The sequence below is a fragment of the Sorex fumeus genome, unplaced genomic scaffold (genome assembly GCF_029834395.1).
Source record: "Sorex fumeus unplaced genomic scaffold, SorFum_2.1 ptg000006l, whole genome shotgun sequence".
Taxonomy (NCBI): Eukaryota; Metazoa; Chordata; class Mammalia; order Eulipotyphla; family Soricidae; genus Sorex; species Sorex fumeus.
Window position 1 is genome coordinate 56,900,951 of NW_026606063.1, and position 19,065 is coordinate 56,920,015.

At 39.8% G+C, this 19,065-nt stretch overlaps 1 protein-coding gene across 1 annotated transcript in view; it reads left to right on the top strand.

Annotated features, from left to right (window-relative positions):
• TMEM131 (transmembrane protein 131) overlaps positions 1–19,065 on the top strand; it is a 194,796-nt gene that overhangs the window by 74,642 nt on the left and 101,089 nt on the right. Inside the window, exon 4 of the mRNA XM_056123449.1 lies at positions 10,043–10,111. Coding sequence (XP_055979424.1) covers positions 10,043–10,111 — 69 coding nt within the window. The remainder of the gene's footprint in view (positions 1–10,042; positions 10,112–19,065) is intronic.

Below are 19,065 nucleotides of genomic sequence, written 5' to 3' on the forward strand. Positions count from 1 at the left end.
ATACATGAACTGGGTTGTCACCTAAAGTTCCTCCATAAGGAACCCTGTTGTGCATCTTTTCTCAAACACTTGTTTACTCACAGCATGATGGCTGAATTCCAAGAGTGAACATCTCAAGAGTAGAAGCATTGAGCCCTTGGGCCCTGTTGCCCAGGCACTGCTGGGAATACCCCTAGATCCCCTGAAAATTGTTTGGTAATCCCTCCAAATGAAAGAAAATAATAACTTTAAAAGCTTGTATAATATAATAAACTTTGAAATGCACTGTTTTTCCTCTTTCATATCTGTATTAATGACCCCACTTCCTCATTGCTCTATCCTCCCTCATGTTGTAGTCCCTGTTGGAGCCTGTTTTGCCTGTGAACCTGGCCCACAGAATGTACACAACACTACTGTATGTATACATACAGAATGTACACATACTTCCTGTACTGAGGTGTACATGTCTGATACTTTGATAATAGAGTACAATGCCACCAGCCTGTCCTTCTGCCCCTGAAGTCTAACCTGATGTCACCTTGGTTGGACCATTTAGGATCCCTAGAGAACTCTAACCTATCTGGAGCCAAAGTGAGGGGAAAGCACACCTGTTACCTTGTACTTATTCCTTAGCAGTTAGGAAATTAACTATGGAATTATATTGGACTATGTTTATGAAAATGATATTATTCAGCCATGATCAAGATTTGGGCTTTCAATTATTTTCCTAATGTAATGAAGAATTCACATCAGTGTATAATTATATTCTGATCTCATTTTTCAATTATCTATTACCTGTTTCTGTCTAACAAAATATGCAACAATTTCATTATGCTCTCAGGCTCTGTAGGTCTGGAATTTAGAACACAGCAGAGACAGCCTGTCTCTGCTCCATGGTTATCAGAGCCTCATCTGTGGGAGTTGTTAGAGCCGAGAATGAAGTAGGGTTCGCAGAGGGAAGCATGTTCTCTACATGTTGGTGCTTAGCTTATTCAGTGATGCTTGAACTGGGTTGCTACCTAAAATTCCCCCATAAGGGACCCCTTTGTGCATCTTTTGTCAAAGGCTTGTTTACTCACAGCATGATGGCTTAATTCCAAGAATGATCTCAAAAAATTAGAAGCTGTATCACCTTTACTGACCTACTTCCAGAAGTATAATGTTTACTTCCCTCATTTACTGTTGGTCAACTAGTTGCTTATTTATTTTTATTGAAGCAACAGTGACTTATTTATAAAAATATAAATCTTTATAAGTGTCAGGGGTACAATATTACCATACAATACCCCCTAATGCGCCAGAATTGCTTTACCACTGTCCTTAAGAATCTTCTTTGCATTCCCCTCACCCCCTCACATTAGTTTTGTTGTCAGAGTAAATGGTTTGTTTTTACTGGACACTGACCATTCCCCTACATTGTTTCTTTATATACCATGTGTTAACCTACTTAATTTTTTTAAATTGTGTTACCATGAATTACAAAATTATCCATGAGTGTTTTTCAGGCATATGATGTTCCTGTCCCTTCACCAGTGTCCTCTTCCCTCCACCAGTGTCCCCAGTTTCCTCCCTTTTCTTTCAGGCACTGTGATTTATAACTCTGTTACTGGTAGGATATCATGCATATCACTTTACACCTTTTAGCAACTCCTTTCTCCATAGTGACCAGTGTCTTGGTATTCCCTTCTTTGTCCTATTTCTCAGCCCCTTTCCCACCAGAAGTGGCAAGCTTTCTACTGAAGACCAGTTCTCATTTTGTTTCTGTTGCCTTTGGGCATTTGTTATTACACAGTATGTTTTTTTTAATCCCACATATGAGAGAGATCATTCTATGTTTGCCCTTCTCTCTCCAACTAACTTCACGCAACATGGTTCTCTCCAGATCCATCTGCCTAGCAAATATTACATGTCTTCATCTTTTGTTATGGCTGAGTAGTATTCCATTATGTATATGTACCATAGTTTATTTTCTTCTTTTAAAAAAAATGTATTATACCATGATTTACCAAGCTGTTCGTAATACAGTTGTTTTAGGCATTCAAATTACCACACCAATCCCACCACCAATGTCCCAGTTTTCCACCCAGTACCCAAGCCTGCCCCCTTAGGAGGCAAGCATTTTTACTTCAGATTGCTTGTTACAGCACAAAGACAAATGGAATCATCAAAAGAGAGGTCAATGAAATTCAATTTGTGATAATTGTTTTATTTCTCAATGATGTTACTAAAGTCATTGTCTGAAGAAATTGTCTATGGTATTGTTTTCACAAGAACTTGGTTGTATGATAGTTTCTTTGCACAGTTATCTGTTCTTCGGCACTGGGGTTGTTTCCAGATTTGGGCTGTTGCAGATAGTGCTGCAGTGAACATAAGGGTGCAGATATCTTTTCTGGATTGTGTTTTGGGGGCTTTTGGAGAATACTCAAAGGATTAGAATTGTTTGGTGTATGGAAACTCATTTCCTAGTTCCTTGAGGAGTGTTCCTACTGTCTTCCCAAAAGACTGGACCAGTTGACATTCCCACCAGCAGTGACTGAGGTTCCCGTTTCTCCCACATCCATGCCAACACTTGTTGGTTTTGTTCTTTTTGATGTGTGCCAGTCTCCCTGGTGTGATGTTGTTTTGATTTACATTTTCCTGATGAAATCAGAAATGACTTATGTTGCCATTTTGCTGGCATTATCCCCCAAAAGACATCACTAATAATAGGAAAAGGAGTAACAGAGAAAATATTCACAGTGCAGTTATTTGATAAAGTGTATGTATCTCTAAATTTGTTTTGTTTGTTTGTTTATAAGGTAACATCTTTTTTATTGAATCACCATGAGACACATTTACAAAGCTTTTGTGTTTGAGTTTCCGTCATACAATGATCAAACACCCTTCCCTTCACCGGTGCACATTTTCCACCACCAGTGTCCCCAGTATCCCCCCCTCCTATCATAACCCTCCCCCTGTCTCTATTGAAGATAATTTCCCCCATACTCTCTCTACTTTTGGGCATTATGGTTTGCAGTATAGATAGTTAGAGGCTATCACGTTTGGTCCTTTATCTACTTACAACACTACTTCCATCCTGAATGATTCCTCCAATCATCATTGACTTAGTGATCCCTTCTCTATTCCAGCTGCCTTCTCGCCAGCTCATGAGGCCGGCTTCCAACTATGGAGCAATATTCCTGGCCCTTGTCTCTACTATCCTTGGGTGTCAGTCTCATATTATGTTCTTTTATATTCCACAAATGAGTGCAGTCCTTCTATGTCTGTCCCTCTCTTTCTGACTCATTTTACTTAGCATGATACTCTCTCTCCATGACCATCCACTTGCAAGCAAATTTTATGACTTCATCTTTCCTAACAGCTGCGTAGTATTCCATTGTATTGTACCAAAATTTGTTAAACCTGTCAGCTGTTTTCGGGCACTCGGGTTGTTTCCATATTCCAGCTATTGTGAACAGTGCTGCAATGAACATACAGGTGCGGATGTCATTTCTACTGTGCTTTTTTGCACCCTCAGAATATATTCCCAGAAGTGGTATTGCAGGGTCGTATGAAAGCTCAATTTCTAATTTTTTAAGGAATGCTCATATTGTTTTCCAAAAAGGCTGGACCAGTCGGCATTTCCACTGACAACAGAATAGAGTCCCTTTCTCCCCACATCCATGCCAGCACTGGTTGTACTTGTGGTTTTTGATATATGCCAGTCTCTGTGATGTGAGATGATATCTCATTGTTGTTCAAAACTCTTTTGTGTGTCTCTGGATTATGGCCATTATGGAATTTTAAAATGTCACTAGCTTTTTTTTTAAACTAACTAATAAAACTCTTACTTGAAGCATATTAAATTTGCCAGTGACTGTTTTTATGTAGAAGCTATGTTCTCCTTTCTGTAGGCACTATACACATTCTGATTCTTCTTGCACTTTTTATTTGCGGGGGAATGGGGGCGGAGTGGAAGGGCACACCTAGCAATTCTCGGGTCTTTTTCCTGGCTCTGTGCTCAGGGATCACTCCGGGTGGGTTTCAGGGGACCATATGGGATGCCAGGGATCAAACCTGGGTCGACTGTATGCAAGGTAAGCCCCCTACCCAAAGAACTTTCACTCCAGGCCCCATGCTTGCACTTCTTTTTTTCTTTGTTTGTTCGGTAGGTTTGTTTTTTTTTCCCCCGGTTTTATTTTATTTTAATAAAGTAGTTTATAGTAATTTACTATATTCAGTATTCCAACATCAGTCCCACTACCCTACACCTTCCCACTGCCTTTCGTTACCCTTCCCACCACCCAAGCCTGTCATGTGATGCAGAGCATAAAAACTTTCACGGTCCCTCACACGCTCCAGGAATTCTGAGATTTTGGAAGGGTGATACAACTTGTGGCTTTCTTGTGATGTTTGTCTGAATCATGCCGTTAATGAGTTTAAATAAAGCCAGAGATGCTTCATGCTTCCTGGGTGTGACAGCTGGGCTCCAGGAAAACAGGGATATGGATGGAGGACGCCCTTTCCTGACTTCACAACGCCCTGTGCTTGTACTTTTTTTTTTTTTTGGTCGGCTTTTTGGGTCACACCCAGCGATGCACAGGGGTTATTCCTGTCTCTGCACTCAGGAATTACTCCTGGCGGTGTGCTTAGGGGACCATATTGGATGCTGAGAATCAAACCCGGGTCAGCCACATATAAGGCAAATGCCCTACCTGCTGTGCTCCAGTACCAGTGTGCTTGCACTTCTTAATGAAGATGAAAATTGGAAGGTTGTATGACTGAAACACAATCATGAACAGCTGTGTAACTGTGTATCTCATGGTGACTCAATTAAAAAAAAATTAAGATGAAGATGCCAGAATTCCCAAATATAAAAGTGTACATATAAACCCCAGTTTCTGATTCTGAACTATATGTATGGATTTGCATTTCTACAGGCATGTTAGAAAGTTAAAACATTATAGGTAGACCGTGGCTATTTTTTTTTAAAAATTGGGAACCAGGGTCAAAGTGGGGGAGGGGTCTGGAGAGTTATTATAGTGGGTAGGGTGGTTGCCCTGCATGTGGCTGACTTGGATTTGATCCATACTATCCAATCTGGTCCTCTGAAACCTCAACCGGAGTGATCCCTGAGTAAAGAGTAGGAGTAGGCCCTTCACAACGATAGCGGGACCCCAAAACCAAAATATTAAAAATGTTTTTAAAAATAGAAGACTAGGATTGCAGAGATAATACAGGACTTAAGGTACCTGCCTTGCAAACAGCCAACCCTGTTTGATTCCTGGCACTGCCTGTGTTCCACTGAGCACTGCCAGGAGTGATCCCTAAGCAAAGTGAGGAGTAAGTACTGAGCAGTACTGGGTGTGCTCCCTCCCAAAAATAGAAATAGAAGACCAAGGTCCAAATACTGGATCTTTGGTTAGGTAATATTTGCTCCCAGAAAAACATAATTTCTTAGATGTTTCTCCCTTGCCTGAAGTCAGAGTAGTCTGTAAGGAAAATAAGAATTTTTGGAAGGGCTCAGGGATGCAGCTCACTAATAGCGCCTTGCAGACATTGAGGCTGCAAGTTCACTTCTCGACATGCTTCCTCATTGCCGAGTGCAGTCCTGGCACAGCCCTTGGGAATCCTGATGCCAACCATGGAAGTGTATGGGCCCTGGACAGTGCAACTATAGTAAAAGGAAGGAAGAGAAAATGATGATTTTATAAAGAACACATTGTTTTGTGGCTTTCAGAACAAATACAATAACTGCAGAAAGCCTGAAATTGTGAATTACAATGCCTCAGAATCTTTTTCTTTGAAATTGGCACAAAGCACCATTTTTCATATTGTTTCTTCCCCAGTTTATTTTTCAGTACTATAAATTTGAAATATTTGCTCTCTTTTAATAAAGCACTAAATAATGTCAGACCTTTTAAAAATAAGCATTGTAGTGACTATTTCAGTAAGCTGTAGACACATAAGAGCTAAGTTATTGAATTTTTAAATTTTGCTTGAAAAAATGTCTGTGACAGTATTGTACCCACTCAAATATAAAACTGCTCCTTAGGAAGAGTTCTGCTATTGTTTTGAAAATAGACACATATTATTGAAGGTATCATTTTCCCTATATTATTCTCTCTGTCATATTCGGTGAGCATTCTGTAAATGTCACAGTTAGTAGAGAACAGTTGGTGGAGACTACTTCTGTGTAGCATTTTTATAGAAGCTCTTAGCCACAAAAGTATAAAATACAAAAAGAAAGTCTAAGAATTTAAAGGGTAGAAATAGAATCATTATTTGCATTGATTTTTCTACAGAGATAATCCCAGATAATAGTGATCATTTTGGCAGCACTTATAATAATGAGAAAATCTAAGGGAATCTATAGATAAACTATAAGAATGAACTCACCGAAGTGACTAAGTATAAGATCTTTGTACAAAATGAATGACTTATTATGCAAAACAATAATCATGCAAATCCTATTGACATTTCCAACCAGATGTAAATCACAAATATAAATCCATAAAACAATGCACTTGAGCATTTACTCTCTCCTCCCAACTTCAAACCCATTCCTTCTATGCCATGACTTGTATCCTGTTTCTCTGTCCAGAAGTCTTTAGAAGTAAGTCATCTTTGATCCCCCATCACACACACACACACACACACACACACACACACACACACACACACATACACACACATCTCTTGAGATTCCAAGGTTCTAAGCACATCCTTTGCATACTGGAGGTCCAGGATGGATCCCCAGTACTGCATGGTCCCCTGAGCACCAGTGGGAGCAATCCCTGAATGCAGCCAGAAGTAGCCCCAAGCACCCCCGACCCCACACACACACATACACACACAGAAAAAGATCACTTCCACCACTCTTCATGTTGTCACCCTACATCAGTGTTTCTCAGCCTTTCTCTGCTTGTGACCCCCACTGCCCTACTGGTTGGGCCTCCATTTACAGGATTTCCACCCATGGCTCCCTCAGATATTCTGATGGCCCACAGGTAGCTGCTGCTCTCGCTTATCAGGACTGCTGCACAACACCCCCTTCCCGCTTTCAGCCTCCTGCAGGCTCTTCACACTGCAGCCAGAATGAAGTCTCTTAGGTTTGTCAGAGTATGTTATCCTTGCTGAAAGCACTGTCAAGCCTTTTGGTTACACTTTAAATAAGCCAGATGTCTTCCCACAAGGAGACCAGACCTCTCCTTCTGTGATCTTAGCTCCTGTCTCCTCCCTCTCCTTCATACCCTACATTCTGACTTCTCCATCTCCTGGTTCTGCAGCATGCCAATTCCATCTCTACTTTCTTCCCTCCCCACCTCCTTATTTCACAGCTTTCTCTGGTGTCTCTTCTTAAAGAGGCCCCCCTCTGTTCCAGGTTGATTTTTTTTTCCCCCTGCTATCACCTGATATATTCTACTTCTCTCTCCTCTACCAAGACGTTAATGCCAGGAAGGCACGTGCTTTGCTTTGTTTCAGGAGCCCCAACCATAGAGAGCCCCTGGCATCCAGTCAGTCGTGTTGAATGAATGGAGAGTGTGCTTTTTTTACCTTGCTGAAAACACTGTCAAGAATTTTTGCAGCTTGGAAAATAGATTCTCAGTTCTGTGAAAGAAAAAAAAAATCACTTAATTTTTCCTGTATTTTTTATAAATATAATACATATATATTATTGATTTAGGTACTTCATGCTTATATTCCTCCCCCACCAATCTGGATTGAGATTTTTAAATTTGTGTTTCATGCTATTAAAACTACTGAGCTGATGAGTATCTCTTGTTTCAAAGGACCCCAGAGTGTTCCTGTTACATCCTGTGTGAGAGGTGAAGAAATCAAGAGATGTTCTACCTTTTGCTATGTGTGCAGCTTTCTTACAAAGAGTTTTTACTTCCTTGACCAGTCTTTTTTTTTTTAATTGAAATCACTGTGAGATACAGTTACAAAGCTGTTCATGGTCAGGTTTCAGTCATACCATGCTCCAACACTTGTCCCTTCACCAGTGTGCATTCTCCTCCTCCTCTTCCTCCTCCTCCTCCTCCTCCTCCTCCTCCACCACCACCACCACCTTCTCCTCCTCCTTCTCCTCCTCCCTTTTTCCTCCTCCTCCTTATCCTCTTTTCCTCCTCTTCTTCTCCTCCTTCTCCTCTACCCCTCTTCCTTTTCCTCCTCCTCCTTCTCCTCTTCTTCCTTCTCTTCCTCTTCCTTCCCCCTCCCCATTTTTGGGCATTATGATTTGTAATACAGATACTGAGAGGTTATCATACTTATTCCTTTACCTACTTTCAACATACAATTCTTATCCACAGTGATCATTTCCAACAATCATTGTCATAGGGGTTCTTTCTCTATCCCAACTGCCTTCTCCCCTCAGCTCTTGAGGCAGGCTTTCAACCATGGACCAGTCCTCCTGGCCCGTGTTTCTACTGCCTTTGGATATTAGTCTCATACTATATTTCTTTTATATTTCACAAATGAGTGCAATCATTCTATGTCATTGCAGCACTATTCACAATAGCCAGAATCTGGAAAAAAAAAAAAAAACAAGTGACCAAGAACAGACAACTGGTTAAAGAAACTATGGTATATCTACACAGTGAAATATTATGCAGCTGTTAGGAAAAATAAAGTCAAGAAATTTACTTGTAAATAAATGAATATGGAGAGTGTCATGCTGAGTGAAATGAGTCAGAAGAAGGGACAGATAGAATGATTGCGTTCACTTGTAGGAGTCTTCGTGCTTTAATAAAGTAAAATCATAAGGTTGGCTTTCTTTTTTTGCTTTTGTTTGATTTGAGGGCTGTACTCAGCAAAGCTTGAGGAACACTCCAGCTTTGTTCTCTTGGGTCAGTCCCTGTGATGCTGGGGACATCATATAGAGTTGGGAGCCAAAGCTGGGCCTCCTGTATGTGGTTTGGTGTATTTGTTGTTTTCTGTCCAGTTTATGTGGCGAGATTACTGAATAGCATGGAACTATACTCTGAATTGGTAGGACTAAAAACACCCCTATGTTTTACTGCTTTTATGTCTTTTGCCACACACCATTTAGCCCTTATGGGACTGATTTAAAATTAAATTACCTTACATAGTCTGAATGTTCTTATCTATTTCTGATGTATTTCCTGTATTCCTCAAATGAAATTCCCATATCATTTAAAGCTTACATACTTAAGAATTATGGTAAAGATGGAAATAGGTTTACAAAATGAATTTTCTTCAATGTCATTGTCTTGGGCTGGAGCAATAGCACAGAGGGTAGGGCATTTGCCTTGCACACAGCTGACAAGGCCAACTCGAGTTCAATTCCTCCACCCCTCTTGGAGAGCCGGGCAAGCTACCGAGAGTATCTCGCCCACATGGCAAAGCCTGGCATGCTACCCTTGATGTATTCGATATGCCAAACACAGTAACAAGTCTCACAATGTTACTGGGCCCACTTGAGAAAATCAATGAACAACAGGAGGACAGTGACAGTGACAGTGATCATTGTCTTTAAAGGCAACAAATTGATCAGCATCTACTAAGACATGTTAGTTTCTCATTTCTGAATTTCTTAGTTCAGGTGTGTAGACTTTTCCCTGAATCCCATCCCTGCCAGTCAGTTGTACATTTTAGTGTGTTGAGTAGTGTCAGTTCTTAGAAATTTCTATTTCAAAATTTAAAAATTTGTTTAATTCCTTTGCCACTCTTCAGACATACTAGTTACAATGTGATCATGGTTTTTATCTTGGTCTACTAGATATGTGTAGTTGTCAATGATATATTGTTCTTTGTGCATTTATAAAAAACATTCAAGTAAACATATCAAAGTATATTGCTATCAACTGTGCTCACTAGATATACTTCAGCATTCATTATACCAAAGAATATTGTTTGCACATATCTCTTGAGTAGGAAAGATACTTACTTTTTTCCGTTCATTTTAAAAAACATTTTAAAATTTTCATCTAATTAAATTTTTAGTAAAATACTGATTTATATTCTTAAAGATAATTTCTCATGACAAAAGTTAAATGACTTTAGTTTGGGAAAGTATATGTACTGAAGAATTGCTGAAGAATGTTTTCTTTCTTACTTACAGTATATCTCTGTACCGAGGTAATTGCAGACCTATACGATTTGAGCCACCAATGCTGGATTTCCATGAACAGTAAGTTAGATTTCCAGACTGCATTTTCCCTTTAAACAGTTGGATGTATTTCATGTGAATTTGTCTCACTTTTGCTTATGTTGTCTGTATGCCAAAGTTATATGATCAGATCATTAGGGAAAATAAATAATGTTATTTGGAAGTGGGAAGTAAGTATGTATTAGCAGTCCAATATATTAACTGAAGTTTGAAAATACCCACATAATCGTATTTGTAGGTGAGATTCAGGGGATCTTATTTTTAGCAGCAGCATAAAACTCTTCAGGGGCTGGAGCAATAGTACAGCATGTAGGGTGCTTGCCTCGCCCATGGCTAGCTGGCCCAGGTTTAATCCCTGGCACCCTAGATAGTCTTCCAAGCACAGACAGAAATGGTCACTGAGCACAGAGCCAATAGTAGAGTAAGCCCTGAGTACTGCCGGTAGTAGTGCAAAACAAGCGAAAGTCATCTGTGAGTGAAAACAGTCTGATTGGCTCTTCATTTTTATGATTGAAATTTTTCCCTATGGACTTAAGATAAAGTTTGATGAGCTTGCTTTTAAGTCCAATCTTTTATATCTCACCATGTAAGCAGAATTATCACCAATCCAGAAGGGTAGACAAAGTCTTATTATACAGAGGGACAGAATTTCTTCTGGAGTTCCTTCTGCCTCTGGGTCTCAGGCTTTGCACATCTTAGATGCATGTAGAAGAAAACAAGTCTTCGCTCTTACTTGTTTTTAGCTCAGTTTAGCAGAGAATAAAGAAGCAAATTTTAAGTAGCATAACTACTAAAACAATGCCAGTCTGGTTATTGAGCAGAGGGAAATAAAAGATAAGCTGGGGGACATGGGGAGCTGAATATAGATATATTCTGATTTAACAAATGAAAATTGTGTTTTTAATGTTGAAAGTTGTAGTTAACTAGTTTTTACTAAACACATTCCACTTATTTATAATCTCAGATAAAGAATAATAAAATATATCATTATGCTTGTACAAAACCAGGAAAGAATAGTTAACATGGATGACTATTAGCCATTCCATCATTTTATATATTTTTACAAAGATCATGAATTTTGTGGATGGAGATGCAGAAATTTGCATTCTGCTTTGTATACTTCCAGAGGGAATCATTATTTGGGAATAGTCACTTTGTATATAAAATTGATTTGCACCTGGTAGGTTTAAAGATCATAGTGTTCAGATAAGAAGTGTGTCTCTATTACTTCTATCCTATAAAAGGTCCTTAGATAAAACGTTGAAAGTGCAGAGAACATGGAGTTCATAATCCAGTGACAGCTCATCATCCATAGACTTCTACTGAATTCAAGGTGTTTAATTAAACCTTTATTTCGTGAAAATAAATAGTGTTGTTTGAAAGTGGGAAGTAAGTTTTTATTAGCAGTCCAACATTTTAACTGAAGTTTAATAAATACCCACATAATGGTCACTGTCACTGTCCTCCCATTGTTCATCGATTTGCTCGAGTGGGCCCAGTAATCTCCATTGTGAGACTTGTTGTTACTGTGTTTGGCATATTGAATATGTCACGGGTAGCTTGCCAGACTTTGCCATGCAGGCAAGATACTCGGTAGCTTGCCGGGCTCTCTGAGAGCCGCGGAAGAGTCAAACCTGGGTCGGCCGGGTGGGCCGCGTGCAAGGCAAACGCCCTACCCACTGTGCTATCGCTCCAGCCCATATTTGTGCTTATTTGTGGGTATTGAGAGCTCTTGCTCTCCTGCAAATTCTTTCTGAGTATGGTCTCTCCTTTTAGAGTGGTTCAGAGTAGGGACTGATAGGGGCTGGAGTGATAGTACCATGGGTAAAGTATTTTAAAATGATGTCATGAGAGATACTTTATGACAGCACATTAGAGTGGAGAAAGAGAGATCAGGACACTATACTAAAACTTCTAGTATAAAATAGTATTCTTACTTTGAAAAGCTTATCATTAACCATACTGGAGAGATTGTTTGAAAAATTACATACAACTGTTTTTACTTCATTTGTTAGTTGCCAGTTTCATGCATGGAATTTTCAGGTATACAAAGTAACCTAAGTAGAAACCTGTTGCAAATTTTCTGTCACTCAACCCTTTAAATAAAGTACCTTTAAAAATGGAAGTGAAGGCAAACTCTCCAGGGCCAATCCATAATACCACATGACCTCAAACGTTGTAGACTGGTAGTTTTATCCTGTTTCGGATCATGGATCCATTTAAGAATAGATAAAAGAAAGCATGAACTCTTGGCCTTTCTCCTTCCTTCTTCCTCCTTGCACATGGGCCCAGACAGAGTCGCAGATACATACGACATTTTTCATAACAGTTCAAGGGTTGTAAGATATCCCTCTCAAAGTCCAAATCTGGATCCTGAAGACTTAGTATAAAAAATCCTGTACTAGTAAGATTGGAGAGATAGTCCAGGACTTAGGGCATATGCAAGGCAAGCACTCATCCACCATCAATCCCTAGTACCACATGCCCTCCTTCTGAGCATGCCTGTGTGAAACCCTGGAGGCCCGCAAGCACCACCACTATAACCACAGGGCCAAAGCAGCACCACATCCTCAGGCCCTAGCACTGAACTGCCAGACCAGTTTGCCAAGTATCACCAGGAGTGGCCCCTGGGCCCCTAAGCACCACTTGGGAACTTGGGAGGTAAAGGAAAAAACTTGGCTAATATAATAATGGCAACTGGCAACTGTTTAGACACTGTTGTACAGAGACTGGCTAGAAGAAAAATTTATGCGTTGGGCAGAACCCCAAGGGAACAGGGATTAAGATTATTATTCACAGTAAGGCAACTGGAAGATTTGGAGAAAGCTAAGCAACTGCTGGTCCTGCTTTTTTTTTTTTTTTTTTAAGTCTCTTAGCTTAGACAAGGACTAAATTGTCTTTGAAAGTGCTTCCTGGACAGGTCTACCGAAGATAATCTCTGTTTTAGTCAACTAAAACTCACTGATTTGGAACTTCAATTATACCTGAATAAAATCTTTCCTAGAGGACTTTAGGTTAGTGTTAGATTGACTAAGTGGGGCCCGTAGGCATTTACTACAGAATGATTATTGCCTTCCTTCTGTCTTCCACTCCCAGCAGAGAATAGCATTTGTAGTCCACCCTGGAAAAAAATGTCCTATCAAATTCATATAGCACAAAGCACATATTACATGGATGTAAACAAAGGGTCTGTTTAGGAAATCAGAGGGGAAATTGTTTAAAGAATTTGATTTGCAAGTTGAGTGCAAGTTTCTTTTCATGAAACTTGAAAATGAATTTTGGACAAAGAAAATGTTTTTGTTGCAAAGAATAACAGTATGCTTAGGAAGTAACTGATCACCAAAGAAAATCAAGGTTGTATTGGGATGTATCTTCTTTTAAAGTTATTGTGCATTTAGCAAATGGCAGCAGAACTGGAGAATTGATTCACAAGCTTAGGTTGTAGGTCTTGAATTGGAGGGACCTTTAGGACTCTGGTGGTGTTGAAATGACATATGCATGAAACTAGCATTAACAGTATTATAAAGTGCAGTACCTTAATAAAATAAAACTTATATTTTACTCTCAGAACATAATATCTAGTTGATTGAATTTTTTTGTATTGTTTATTTTGAAGAGGGAGAGAGAAAAATCTTTGCTTTTTCTTAAGTGTACTTAGAAAATACTACTGTAGAAAAATATCAGAGTAGGATACCGTAGTAGAGAATAGCATCTCCTGATGCCTAATAGTTACCTAATCAACATTCACCCTCCCCACTTTTTAATCATTCAATTTCAGCTCCCCACCCCCTTCCCAGTTATCCAGCCCTTAAAAGCAGTGAATCTTTCCTCAGTTTAGGAGCAGATTCTGATTAATCTTAAGGCAATTGTAACAATCCCTTTCTTGTTGTGATCAATTCAAGGGTGAATGCAACCCGGTTTTATTCAGTAATTTGAAATCAGGTCAGGCTGTTTTTCACTTTTTTTTTTAATTCAATTTTTATGAAGTTGTTCACAATAATTTATTACATTCAATATTCCAACACAACTCCCACCACCATTATACCTTTCCACTACCATTATTGTGAATTTCTCACCACCAACCAAGCCTGCCCCAAAAGCAAATGCTATATAATTTATTTTGTATTAAATGATCCAAAAAGGTTTCCATAGAGTAAAGTGTGTGAAAATTGTTGTATCTCACCTTGGAGCCATTAAGCCCCTGTATAAGAGATCACTAACATGTTGTTACAAGTTGAACCTTGTGTGCATATATATGTATATCAAGATCAGTTGCCTTCTACTTTACACCCATCAAATGTGGTGTGCGACTCTTAGTATATAGATGGCATAAAATATGAGATGTTGCTCCAGAAATTTTAAAATTTTAAATAGGGTGATACAGCTGGAGTTAAATTTTTAACTGGATAGTGATTTTGGGGTCCCAAGGCATTTCTGGAGTGTGTTGCTCTCTTCCGAGATTTATTTGTGAATCTGTGGATCATGGCCTCTAATGAGCTTAGATAGCACCAGAAGCAGTTTCTGAGTGTGACTGCCTGGGACCTAGAAGCACAGGGAAATGGGTGGGGGTGGGGACGCCCATTCCTGACTCCTTGGGATCCTGGAGATTTCAGTCACAAAAGCCCTATACCTGTTTTTTTTATATAGTTTTTTTTTGTTTGTTTTGCTTTTATTAATGAAACACCATGAGGGTACAGTTGTAGACTTATATATTTTTGTGTTTGTGTTTCAATTATACAATGATCAAGTACCCATCTCTCCACCAGTGCCCATTCTCCACCACCAATGAACCCATTAACCCTCACACCCATCCCCTACCCTGCCCCACCTCTATAGCAGGGCATTCCCTTTTGCTCTCTCTTTCCTTTAGGGTGTTGTGGATTCCTTCTTATGTCTCACAACATTGCCCGTCTCTTCTCCATAAATCTTGATTTTTTTTTTTTACCAGCTTTTGTGTCTGTTTTTCTCTGACCTTCATTATTCATCCCTCTCCCCTGAACTCAGTCCTTCATCATTTCTTAGATGGACTATTACTGCCCACCATTTTCTAATTTATGACATATTCTGTCAACAGAGAACTCCTTTAATATCAAAATTCAGTGTCATTTCCACAGTTATTTCTATAAAAGCTTTTAATGGCCTTTAAGTGTCCACAGAATAAACAATGTTTCTTTTCTTTTTATTCAGAATAATTTGAAGGACATGTTATCCTCCAGAGAAGTTAGAAATTAAAATTGTTTATTCAAAGCTGGCATAGGGGTTAACGCTAAACAATCTTCAGGCTATTCAAAATTGGAAAAATTTCTTAACATAAAATCTTTTGCTTTCCTTTTATACCACTCCATTCTGAACTACTACTGTACTACTGTACTACTACAGGGAACTGTTAACTGTTTCCTGAAATATATGGTCCTTTTAAGTCCGCAGCATGTATATATAACTTAAAGATGCTCTTTTTAGTGTTATGTTTAAAATATGAGCTATACTGTTTAATGCTAGGCCCTTCATATGGGCCTGAAAGTTTAGTTCTCAGCCCAGTGTATCACCAGGACCACGGCCTACTGAAACCAGGAGGAACAGGTGGGGCTGGAGATAGAGCTCAGGACCCCACACTGTGTGCATGCTCCATCTCCTGCACTGTCTCGCTGACTCTGGGTCTCCTCTCCTCTTTTTGAAAGACTTTTTTACTGGCATTTTAATTCTAGTCATTGAAACAAATAATATAATAGATAATGTTGTATGTTAATGAATGTACTGTTAACCTAAATGCAGTCAGTGTTAACATTTTTGCAATATTTACTTCATGTGCTAATTGGTTTTGAATCATTTGAAACTCTCAGACAGAGTGAAATTTTCATCCTTATATTCTTTGGCACGTATTTCCACGCATAAAGTTATTTTCCCTAATGACAGAACAGTTACTGGTATTGCAAGATCAACAGTAATTACAGAGTGAAGTTAATTCCTCTGTTTTGGGGCAGAACAGTAGTTGTTTGGCTCCAAATAGTAGAAATGTAAATGAAATTAGTTGAGGCCAAAATGAAACTATGTTGAAAAGAATGTGAAGGAACATCGCATATCCACAGAAAGATAGAAAATGCAACTCAACCCTCATATTGGGGGCAGCTGTGGATATCCAACAATGTTACCCAGTGATACCAGGACTTTGCTCTCTTATCTCCGCCATACTTTGTATTGACGTATTCTCTCCCTCTGCCAGTAGCTACTTCGTACAGTGATGGACCCCTGACTGTTCTTTAGACTTGCACTCTGTAGCCTTCCTCCTTTGGTGAACAATCACTGCTGCTCTGTTTTTTTGTTTTTGTTTGTTTGTTTGTTTTTGTTTTTGTTTTTTCTAAATCTCAGTAGTGGAGCTGGAGCAATAGTACAACGGGTAGGATGTTTGCTTTGCACACGGCCAAGCCAGGTTCAATTCCCAGCATCCCGTATGGTTTCCCGAGCACCGCCAGGAGTAATTCCTGAGTGCAAAGCCAGGAGTAACCTCTGTGCATCACCGGGTGTAACTCAAAAAGAAAAAAAAAATGCAATAGCATCTGGCCCACCAGCCAAATAAAATGTGTGGTAGTGAACATTTCTTCCCTTTGTTTTACTATTTATCAGGGTTTCACCAAAGGTTCTTGGTGTGGATTGTGCTTCCAGTAGAAGACCTTTGCAAACCTCTTTGGTCCTTTGAATCCCTAAAGCCCTACCATGTGATAGAGTGCATTTCTCCTCTGTAAAGCAAGCCTTCTCAGTCTGCCTAGAGGAAGTGGAAATTGCCTCCCTTCTGTTTTCATGTGGTGTATTTCACCCCACAAAAGTGGGATTATCCCCAGAATTTGTTTCAGATGTCAAGATTGCTGATGTTACATGAACATGCATTAAGGAGATCTAAAGTACTTTATAATAACTCACATAGTGAGACTTCCTGGGGAGAGTCAGCGCATTCTCAGGTAATGACAAGAAAAAATGACAAGAGAGCAGAAAAAGAAGACAGGCATGGGCTTAATTGTATGTGACTGGGTGAGGTTAAGGTGTGAAGCTGGGGTACGTGTGCATGACTTGAACTCATTAAACCTAAGACAGAATGTGCAGACTCTGATTTGTCCAGATTTGGGGTCAAAAGGAAAAGGGACTTTATCATATTTGAAAACTCAGTAATTAAACATTTAAAAAGGAGTTAGATTTTATATTATTTATATTATCTTTTACTGGGACCAAGCGATAGCAGAGCTGATAGGGTGTTTGCTTTGCATGCAGCCAACTGGGTTCGATTCCTCCATCCCTCTCAGAGAGCCCGGCAAGCTGCTACTGTATTCCATCCGCACAGCAGCTCCCCATGGCATATTCAATATGCCAAAAACAGTAACAACAAGTCTCACAATGAAGACGTTACTGGTGCCCACTTGAGCAAATCAATGAACGATGAGAAGACATTGCTACAGTGCTATATTTTACTACATCTATCATTATACTTGTTATTGTTCTAATTGTTTTGATGTCCGTTTCCCAACTAGATGAGCCTGCCACTCCGAGGACCGGAGCCTGAATCTTCATGCAGTAGGCTCCGCATTCAGTCTCTGCCACAGGACCCCCAGGCCCACTCCAAGCACTGCTATGTGTAGCCCTAGTGGTTCAAGTTTCACCCCACAGGCAGGCCAGTTATTGCTGGGAGTGACCCTGGGGTCGACCACACAATGCTAGGATGCCCCCTTCCCCCAAAGGATAAAGAAACGTGATTTATCTTTGTATTGCTGCACATGTTTCTTCACTAACTTTATTTTTTTAAATTTTTATTAGTGAAACACCATGAGGTACAGTTGTAGACTTACAAATTTTTGTGCTTGAGTTTCAATTATACAATGATCGAGTACCCATCCCTTCACCAGTGCCCATTTTCCACCACCACTGATCCCAGTTTCACTAACTTTTTATTGCTGCAGTGAAATTAAGTTTTCTGTTTTTAAGTATTTTTGCTGTGGTACTTAAATTAGAGGTTCCCAAACTTATTTGACTTATGTCCCCCTTTCTAGGGGGAAAAAAAAGCAGTACTTGGTGTCCCCTGTAAATGTACCTCCAAGGGACAAACTGAAAACACCTACACAGCTACACCCATAGCACCATCCCTCTCTCCTTCCCCTGGTCCAGCACTCCCCAGGGCATTGCCCACTTTGGGAAATGCTGCCCTAAATATTGGCTCTCTTTTCTTCTTGATCCTTCAGTGTACTGATACCCACTCCATACATGTTATGTTGACTTGTTATGTATTTCAGAATTTTAGAAGAAATAGCCTTAACAAAGCACTTAATCATATTTTTCCAGAAATTATTAACCAAAGTACCATAGTTCCTCTCTTTGACTTGTGCACAGAACTTTCACCTAATGTAGTCTGTGGATTATTTCCACTAGTAGTGGTCATCTTTGCTAGGTCAGAAGTTGCTCTTGGGGCCAGAGATGTAGTGTAGCGGGTAGAGTCCCTGCCTTGCATCTGGTGATCCCATGTATAATCCCCGTTCCCCATGTAGTCCCCCAAATCCTACTAGGAGTGATCCCTAAGCCTGCACAGAGCCATGAATAAGCCTCAAGCACAACCCACCCATTCCACCCACCCCCCCAAAAAAAAAGAAAGAAAAAGTAGAAGTTTCACTTTTAATTCATAACTCCCTTTGGGTACCTGGAATAATTGAATAGTAGATAGCAGTGACCACTCCAGGTGTGTTAGCTCGTCATTCAGGCCTCTAGGAAAGTGTCCCACCCTTTAGGAAGCCTACTGCTCTGGGTCCCTGACGCCTGACCTGACCGCCCATACTGCTCTCTAGAACCTCCCAACACATCAATTCTGTTAGCTTTCTTCAGAAATAGTCTCTTTTCATTCTTTCTGTTTAAGTTTATTCATTTGTTCTCTAATTCTACCCCTTATTGCCCACCCCCATGTTTTCTTCATCCTCTTTTCCCCCCTCTTCTCCTGCAGTCCT